Below are 9,486 nucleotides of genomic sequence, written 5' to 3'. Positions count from 1 at the left end.
TATTTTCCAAAAGAATATCGTTGCTTTGATAAAGTTTTTTATTATATATATTTTAAAGGTTTTTCAAAATTAGACTGTTTCAATCACAACAACTGAACAACACAGTATAAAATATCGTGTAATCAGTAAAACAATATAAATAAAGTCTAAATATTAAAGAATAATCTTAGCATTAATCTCCTCCAGCTGCTCATTTAAATCATTTTTTTAAACGAATTATCAAATTTTCGACACAATGCTGCGTTCCTGAACTCGTCGTGTCATGGGACCGCTTCTCGTCCTCTGATTGGTTGCTGCAGGAGTTGGTCATCATTCCAAGATGGCGCCGGCCCTGGTGGAACATGTTGTCGCGGACGCAGGAGCGTTTTTAAAGAAAGCTCCTCTCCAGGTGAGTTTCTCCGGCCGACAGGTGAACAGGTGAGCTGACGTCAGAGGCTCCGACAGGTGAGCGGCAGGTGAGGAAGGCTGAGCCGCAGGTGAAGCTTCAGAGCGTCAGCGTCAGGAATCTCACCTGCTTCAGCCTCACCTAGAGAACAAACTCACCTGGACGTTTAAACAGCTTCCGGTTCCACAGGTGGACCCGTCCAGGTGAGGTCAGAGTTAATGTGGCCGTTTATTGGTTAGAGCTGAAACCGGGTCACCTGGAGAACAAACAGTGACGTCAGCAGCCTTCGAATCTGCAGTCACAGGTAAAAAAAAAAATTTCAACAAACAGAAACAGAACCAGAACCAGTCCGATGGAACCTCAGACTGCAGGAGGGTTAGGGTTCCAGATGTTAAAACCAGGTCTGATGTTAGATCTGGTTCCAGATGTTAGAACCAGGTCTGATGTTAGATCCGGTTCCAGATGTTAGAACCAGGTCTGATGTTAGATCCGGTTCCTGATGTTAGAACCAGTTCCAGGTGTTAGATCCGGTTCCAGATAGTAGATCCAGTTCCAGATGGTAGATCCAGTTCCAGACTAACCGGTCTCTGGTTCTCCGTTCTTCAGGACATCGGCAGGAACATCTACACTCTGAGAGACGTTGTGGAAGAGATCAGAGACAAACCGACCAGAAGGAGCCTCGCCTTCCTGCCGTACGAGCTGACCTTCAAGGAGCCCAGTCCAGAGCACATCAGACACGGTAGCTAGACTAGACTAAACTAAACTGGACTAGACTAGACTAGAGTAAACTAACCTAGACTAGATTCAACTAAACTAGACTAACCTAGACTAGACTGACCTAGACTAGACTTGACTAAACTAAACTTACACAAAAACTAAACCAGAGAAGATCAGAAACGGTAGCTAAACTAGACTACACTAAACTGGACTAGACTAAACTAAACTAGACTAAACTACACTAAAACTAATCTAAAATTAAACAAAAACTAAACCAGAGAAGATCAGAAACGGTAGCTAAACTAGACTAAACTAAACTGGACTAGACTAAACTGCACTAAAACTAAACTAAAATTAAACAAAAACTAAACCAGACAACATCAGACACGGTACCTAAACTAACCTAGACTAAACTAACCTAGACTAAACTACACTAACATAAACTAGACTAAACTAGACTACACTAGACTAAACTAACCTAAATAAAACTAACATAAACTAAACTAACCTAGACTAACCCATAACGTCAGGTTGTTTGTGGTTCTACTCGGTTCTGTTTCCGTTAATTCCTGATGTTCCCGTTGGTTCTCAGTCACAGAGTTCTCGAAGAAAACGGGAGATTATCCGAGTCTGTCGGCGACCGACATCAAGGTTCTGGCTCTGACCTACCAGCTGCAGCTGGAACACGTCGGTTCTCAGAACCTGAAGACGGAACCGGAGCTGAAGGTACCTGAAGTCCAGGTGATCCAGACTTTCCTTGTCCTCTCTGAGCTGCTGGATCAGGTGCTGTTCTGTGTTCCAGGTCAACGTTCAGACCACACGGCGCCACCCGGAGACTCCGCTCAACGTGGCAGGGTTCCACTTCCCCTCGAACGTGAGAACCTGTTTACCTATTTACTTGTTTACCCATTTATCTGTCCACCTGTTTACTTGTTTACCCATTTATCTGTCCACCTGTTTACTTGTTTACCCATTTATCTGCCCACCTGTTTACTTGTTTACCCATTTATCTGTCCACCTGTTTACTTGTTTACCCATTTATCTGTCCACCTGTTTACTTGTTTACCCATTTATCTGCCCACCTGTTTACTTGTTTACCCATTTATCTGTCCACCTGTTTACTTGTTTACCCATTTATCTGTCCACCTGTTTACTTGTTTACCCATTTATCTGCCCACCTGTTTACCTGTCAGACTGTTTGTGTTTTTGTCTCTTCAGAAACCAGCTGAGAGTCCAAACATCAAACTGACGGAGGCGAGGGAGCGAGACCAGTTCAACAGCTTCCAGTTCTGGAGAGAACCGCTGCCGAGCATCGACCAGCTGCTGGTTCTACTGGTGAGTTCAGGGACATGCGGGAATCCGTGGCGTCGTCTCAGAACGACACCTTTAAACCATCCAACAGCTGTTTTACGTAGACGCTGGTAGTTTTTAAAACACAATTTTCCATCTCAGTGAGGCGTTCGCTGTCAGGTTAAAATCAAACGAAAAAACAGATGACGTAATCTAAAGTCAGCCAATCAGAAGCCAGAAACCCAACTGTGACAGGTTCTAACAGGACAGATTCTGATTTTGTTGAAGTCTAAAGCTTCGTTTTCAGTGACTTAAAACTGTTTGTGTGGAGTAAAGACAAAAACTGAAACCAACTAAATCTGTGGACAAGACGTTGAAGTAAAAGAAGTAAAAACTGCAGAACGACTCAATCCTTCAAAGATTTGGGCTTCACGATGCAAAATCACCACAAAAGACGTTAAAACCTCTGAAAAAATGTTCTCTATTAAAGGAAGATTTGTCGTTTTTTCAGATTTTTCTTGTAGTCTTCCTGTCATGTGATCTACAATAATATTACTTCAGAATAAAAGCTGAGAAGTAAATGTTCATTTCTCTAAAACAACAAAGATCTCAGAGTCGAATCCAAGGAAATGTTCTCAAAATTAACAAGTTCTGTATCTCATAATTAAGAAATGTTTACGGATCATAACTACAAGAAAGCAGTGACTGCAGATACACAGCTTATATTTGATCAAAGAAATCAGAATTACTGATCTGTACCGAATATAAACATTCCAGACTTGGTTCAGAATATTCCGGATTCTAAACTTGACTTTCTTCATCCTGGTGTTGCTGTAAATACGTTTCTTCTACCAATGATGTTTAAGATATTTTCTAATCGTCTACAGAACCAGATCCTAATCGTGTTCTTGGGTTTAAACTTTCTTCATCTGGTGTTTCTGTCGACTCTTCGTCTCTTTAAGGCCACAGTTTGGTGTCTTTGTGCTGCTTTCAGGGTCCAGAGGACGTTTCAAAACCCGACAGACAGAACCAGACGAGCTCCCAGACGTCTGGAGACCAGTTCAACAGCTTCCAGTTCTGGAGAGAACCAGTACCGAGCATCGACGAAGACCTGCTGGGTTTACTGGTGAGTTTAACCACCTGGTCAGTCTGGTTCGTTATCCATCAGTTATCGATCAGTTATTGATCAGTTATTGAGGTTCAGATTGGATCTTTGTTCTGATTTGGTTCAGGAAACTTTCCTAACATCTGACTCAGTTTCATTCAGGTCTCTGGTGTTGTGTGTAAATAAAAAACATCTGGATCATCTAAAAACAGCAGATAAAGACATGATATCAGCACAAAAACAGAATCTCTGTAAAACAACAACACGGTTCTGTCAAAAAGAAGCAAAATCACCACAAAAGGTGTGAAATCTCCATAGAAACAGGAAACAACTTTAAAAAGAGACGCAAAATAACCAGAAAAGATGCAAAGTCTGAACAAAAAGACATGAATTCACTATAAGATTAGTCCAGATCACCACAAAGAGACGCAAAAACAGCAGAAAAAGAGTCAAAAACCTCTGAAAACGATGCAAAAACCTGTCACCATGATGCAAAATTACCACAAAAAGATGCAAAATCGCCATAAAAAGATGCAAAAACCTCTCAAAATTATGCAAAATTACCACAAAAAATATGCAAAATCACCATAAAAAGATGCAAAAACCTCTCAAAATTATGCAGAATTACCACAAAAAGATGCAAAATTACCACAAAAAGATGTGAAAGTTATCATTACTCATAAAAACACAAACAGACCAGAAATCCAGTGAAAGACCCTGCATGATGATGGTGATGGTGGTGATGGTGGCGATGGTGGTGATGATGGTGATGATGGTGATGGTGGTGATGATGGTGATGACGATTGCAGGATGGAGGCGGAGTCTCAGTGTCAGACTCCTCCCAGCTGGAGCAGGGGGCAGAGCAACCAGGCGACCAATCAGACGACGAGGACAAAGAGAACGAGCCTGAGGAAGAGGATGAAGATGAAGATGACGGAGGAGGATGGATCACTCCCAGCAACATCCGACAGGTGAAGATGGACTCAGCTGATTGGACGGCTCCAGCTGATGTCACAGTCGGGTGTCTGACCACCGACTTCGCCATGCAGGTATTAATGTATAAATAGATAATAAACGCAGTAGGTCATATTAAAATACATTCAAGATAAACTTTATTAACAACTTCCTGTTGACGCACTTCCAGCTGGTTTGATCAAGTTTTCTACCAGTGTTCCTGTCTGACATCATTTCCAGTAGCAGCTTTTTACCATCAGAAATATTTGTTTCTCATTGTTCTCCGTTAAAACAACCTGTTCGCACAAAAAAACACAAAAATGATGCCAAATTTAACACAAAAATAACACCAAAATAGCACAAAAATGACAAAATGATGATGAAATAACTACTAAATGACAAAAAAGACCGAAAAAGATGCTAAAATAACACAAAAATGAAGCAAAAAGACACAAATGATGCTAAAGTAACACAAAAATGATGCAAAAAGGCAGAAAAATTACACAAAAGGATGCTTAAATGACACAAAAACGATAGAAAAAGACCCAAAACAATGCTAAAATAACACAAAAATGGCACATAAAGGCAGAACAATTCCACAAAAGGATGCTTAAATAACTAAAAACAATGGACACAAAGATCCAAAATGATGCTAAAATAACACAAATAAAATAAGTTGTGTTAACTGTAATGTGCCGACCTCCTCACTGGGACAGTAGAGGGTTAAATCGGAGAGCATTGTGGGAGTTTAGCAGCAGCAGCCACCATGACAGAGACTCCTGTTATAATTAATGACTTTCAACCAGAGCTTTTAATTTGTAGATGATCTGAAGTGCCTATCAGAAAGTCGTGTCATTGATTATTGATCAGTGATCGCTAAAATTGTTAAAACTTGTCCCTGATGTTCTCCTGGTTCCAGAACGTTCTCATCCAGATCGGCCTCCATGTTCTCTCTGTGAATGGGATGGTGATCAGACAGGCCAGGAACTACATCCTGAGGTGTCATGCCTGCTTCAAGTGAGTAAAAATACACCAAAAATACACAAGATATGAAGTATTACTGCTTCAAGTGAGTAAAAATACACCAAAAATACACCAGATATGAAGTATTACTGCTTCAAGTGAGCAAAACACACCAGATATGAAGTACTACTGCATAATTATACTGCAAAAAATACACCAGATATGAAGTATTACTGCTTAATTATATTGCAAAAAACACCAAAAATACACCAGGTATGAAGTATTACTGCTTAATAATTCTGCAAAAACATAGGAACTGAATGAAATGTTTATTAAAACTACAACTATTACTCCAGTACTATTTATCACAGTGTACTCTTAGACCAATGCACATTTACATTTATAGCTTAAACTTTTTCTTTCTATTTTACATTTTTACATCATATTTTTCTCCTAATGTTTATCTACATTTTCTTTACTGCTTAAATGTGTGTCTCCATGTCAGGGATCATTTAAAATGATCAGTAATTAGTGAAGCTGCCAGTTTTGCTGTTCCATGTTCTGGAAGTTAAATCAAACCGTTTTACTTCCAGGACAACCGGCAACATGAACAAAGTTTTCTGTCCTCACTGTGGGAATAAAACTCTGAAGAAGCTGGCGGTGACGCTGAACGAGGACGGAAGTCTGCAGATGCATTTCTCCAGAAACCCCAAAGTCCTGAACTCCAAAGGCCTCAGAGTGAGAAACCCTTTCTACCCTGAAAATACAGAATAAGGCTAACAGTTTCCTTCTGCTTACAGTCTATGCTAAGCTAGGCTAACAGTTTCCCTCTGCTTACAGTCTATGCTAAGTTAGGCTAACAGTTTCTCTCTGCTTACAGTCTTTGTGCTAAGCTAGGCTAACAGTTTCCCTCTGCTTACAGTCTGTGCTAAGCGAGGCGAACAGTTTCCCTCTGCTTACAGTCTTTGTGCTAAGCTAGGCTAACAGTTTCCCTCTGTTTACAGTCTATGCTAAGCTAGGCTAACAGTTTTCCTCTGCTTACAGTCTTTGTGCTAAGCTAGGCTAACAGTTTCCCTCTGTTTAGTCTTTGTGCTAAGCTATGCTAGCAGTTTCCCTCTGCTCCAGTCTTTGTGCTAAGCTAGGCTAACAGTTTTCCTCTGCTTACAGTCTTTGTGCTACGCTAGGCTAACAGTTTCCCTCTGCTTACAGTCTTTGTGCTAAGCTAGGCTAACAGTTTCCCTCTGCTTGCAGTCTTTGTACTAAGCTAGGCTAACAGTTTCCCTCTGCTTACAGTCTGTGCTAAGCTAGGCTAACAGTTTCCCTCTGCTTACAGTCTGTGCTAAGCTAGGCTAACAGTTTCCCTCTGCTTACAGTTGTGCTAAGCTAGGCTAACAGTTTCCCTCTGCTTGCAGTCTTTGTACTAAGCTAGGCTAACGGTTTCCCTGTGTTTACAGTCTATGCTAAGCTAGGCTCACAGTTTCCCTCTGCTTACAGTCTGTGCTAAGCTAGGCTAACAGTTTCCCTCTGCTTACAGTCTGTGCTAAGCTAGGCTAACCGTTTCCCTCTGCTTAGTGTTTGTGCTAAGCTAGGCTAACAGTTTTCCTCTGCTTACAGTGTTTGTGCTAAGCTAGGCTAACAGTTTCCCTCTGCTTACAGTCTTTGTGCTAAGCTAGGCTAACAGTTTTCCTCTGCTTACAGTCTTTGTGCTACGCTAGGCTAACAGTTTCCCTCTGCTTACAGTCTTTGTGCTAAGCTAGGCTAACAGTTTCCCTCTGCTTGCAGTCTTTGTACTAAGCTAGGCTAACAGTTTCCCTCTGCTTACAGTCTGTGCTAAGCTAGGCTAACAGTTTCCCTCTGCTTACAGTCTGTGCTAAGCTAGGCTAACAGTTTCCCTCTGCTTACAGTTGTGCTAAGCTAGGCTAACAGTTTCCCTCTGCTTGCAGTCTTTGTACTAAGCTAGGCTAACGGTTTCCCTGTGTTTACAGTCTATGCTAAGCTAGGCTCACAGTTTCCCTCTGCTTACAGTCTGTGCTAAGCTAGGCTAACAGTTTCCCTCTGCTTACAGTCTGTGCTAAGCTAGGCTAACCGTTTCCCTCTGCTTAGTGTTTGTGCTAAGCTAGGCTAACAGTTTTCCTCTGCTTACAGTGTTTGTGCTAAGCTAGGCTAACAGTTTCCCTCTGCTTACAGTCTTTGTGCTAAGCTAGGCTAACAGTTTTCCTCTGCTTACAGTCTTTGTGCTAAGCTAGGCTAACAGTTGTTTCTCTCTGCTTGCAGTCTTTGTGCTAAGCTAGGCTAACGGTTTCCCTCTGCTTACAGTCTATGCTAAGCTAGGCAAACAGTTTCCCTCTGCTTACAGTCTGTGCTAAGCTAGGCTGTTTCCCTCTGCAGCCAGTGTTTGGCTAAGCTAGGCTAGCAGTTGGCTTCTGCTTACAGTCTATGCTAAGCTAGGCTAACAGTTTTCTTCTCCGGTGTTTGTGCCAGTGTCTTGCTAAGCAACGCTAAAACTTTACCTCTGCTTATAGTCTGTGCTAAGCTAGGCTAACAGTTTCCCTCTGCTTACAGTCTTTGTGCTAAGCTAGGCTAACAGTTTCCCTCTGCTTGCAGTCTTTGTACTAAGCTAGGCTAACGGTTTCCCTCTGCTTACAGTCTATGCTAAGCTAGGCTAACAGTCTGCTTACAGTCTATGCTAAGCTAGGCTAACAGTTTTCTTCTCCTCCGGTGTTTGTGCCAGAGTCTTGCTAAGCAACGCTAAAAATTTACCTCTGCTTATAGTCTGTGCTAAGCTAGGATAACAGTTTCCCTCTGCTGCCAGTCTTTGTGTTTAGCTAGGCTAGCAATTTCCCTCTGCTTATAGTCTATGCTAAGCTAGGCTAACAATGTATCTCTGCTTACTGTCTGTGCTAAGCTAGGCTAAAAGTTTACCTCTGTTTACAGTCTTTGCTAAGCTAGGCTAACAGTTTCCCTCTGTTTACAGTCTATCCAAACTAGGGTAACTGTTTCCCTCTCCTCCAATTTTTGTGCTAAGCTACGGTAACAGTTTCCCTCTACTTACTCTCCATGTGCTAAGCTAGGCTAACAGTTGCTCTCTCCTCCAGTCTTTGTTAAGCTATGCTAACAGTATCCCCTCTGTTTACAGTCTTTGTGCTAAGCTAGGCTAGCAGAGTTCCATTGAATCTGTTCATGGTTTTCTCAGCACTCACTGCCGCTGCCTCAGGGAGGGAAACATGCCAACAACCCCCAGCTAGTGGAGGACCAGCGCTTCCCTCAGCAGAGACTCTCCAGAAAAGCTCGCCAGAAGACCGACGTCTTCGACCCCGACTATGTAGCCGGAGTGTCGCCGTTCTGCCAGAACGACATATACAGCCGGGCCGCCAACCTGCACATCAGAGACGGGCAGAGCGGCGGTGGCAGGAGGCGGGAAAACCCCAACGCCACCCGCAGGAAGTTCGTCAAGAAGAAGTGAGGACACCTGGACGCATGAAACACACCTGGACACATAGAAAACCCTCGGACATCTGAGACACAACAATCAAAAGCCTGGATTTTGTTACTGAAGGAAACGATGGACAGAATATTAATAAATTACATTAAAACTACAATTAGTGTCAAAGAAAATATGCATCTTCTGCTTGTATTCACATCAGATGGCAGATTTGTGGGACTTTTGGTCAACAAGGACGTCATCTGCAGCAGGTTTCTGATGGATGAAGATCAGCTTCTAGTCTGACGGATGATCTGGAAACATTTGATTTTCAGCTGATCGGTTCAGAAACGGTGAAATGTTCCTTTAAACAGCAGCTGTAGTGTTCAGACTCATCAATATAATGGATTTATATTAATAATCAATAAACGTTAACGGAAAAACAGTCGATTCAATTATTGATTCATGTTCAGAGATTAACACTATGGGTGAAGCTAGGTTAACAGCTTCCCTCTGTTTACAGTCTTAATGCTAAGCTAGGCTAACAGCTTCCCTCTGTTTACAGTCTTAATGCTAAGCTAGGCTAACAGTTTCCCTGTTTACAGTCTTATAAAAGATGGTTTAACTTCAGCTTTAAAGACACTGATGGAC

General features: G+C 42.0%; 1 protein-coding gene across 2 annotated transcripts; it reads left to right on the top strand.

Annotated features, from left to right (window-relative positions):
- The first annotated feature begins 264 nt into the window (after positions 1-264).
- nob1 (NIN1 (RPN12) binding protein 1 homolog) lies at positions 265-9,280 on the top strand. 2 transcript variants are annotated; one of them, XM_023270984.3, is made up of 10 exons: positions 265-388; positions 992-1,124; positions 1,695-1,828; positions 1,905-1,976; positions 2,321-2,437; positions 3,387-3,518; positions 4,307-4,546; positions 5,371-5,468; positions 6,008-6,152; positions 8,608-9,280. In XM_023270984.3, exons 1-10 carry the CDS (start codon positions 320-322, stop codon positions 8,875-8,877), a joined length of 1,410 nt encoding a protein of 469 aa, XP_023126752.1. In that variant the 5' UTR covers positions 265-319; the 3' UTR covers positions 8,878-9,280. The 2 variants fall into 2 exon arrangements, with proteins under 2 accessions (XP_023126752.1, XP_023126753.1); XM_023270985.3 differs by lacking the exon at positions 4,307-4,546.
- Positions 9,281-9,486: the final 206 nt, after the last annotated feature.

The sequence above is a fragment of the Amphiprion ocellaris genome, chromosome 1 (assembly GCF_022539595.1).
Source record: "Amphiprion ocellaris isolate individual 3 ecotype Okinawa chromosome 1, ASM2253959v1, whole genome shotgun sequence".
NCBI classification, from domain to species: Eukaryota; Metazoa; Chordata; class Actinopteri; family Pomacentridae; genus Amphiprion; species Amphiprion ocellaris.
This window is presented reverse-complemented; position numbering and strand designations above follow the sequence as displayed.

Bases quoted from the DNA above. Each gene is read 5' to 3' on its own strand.
- nob1 (XM_023270984.3), top strand. From the start codon at position 320: ATGGCGCCGGCCCTGGTGGAACATGTTGTCGCGGACGCAGGAGCGTTT. The intron at 389-991 runs GTGAGTTTCTCC...TCCGTTCTTCAG, and splicing joins TAAAGAAAGCTCCTCTCCAG to GACATCGGCAGGAACATCTA. The intron at 1,829-1,904 runs GTACCTGAAGTC...TCTGTGTTCCAG, and splicing joins AGACGGAACCGGAGCTGAAG to GTCAACGTTCAGACCACACG.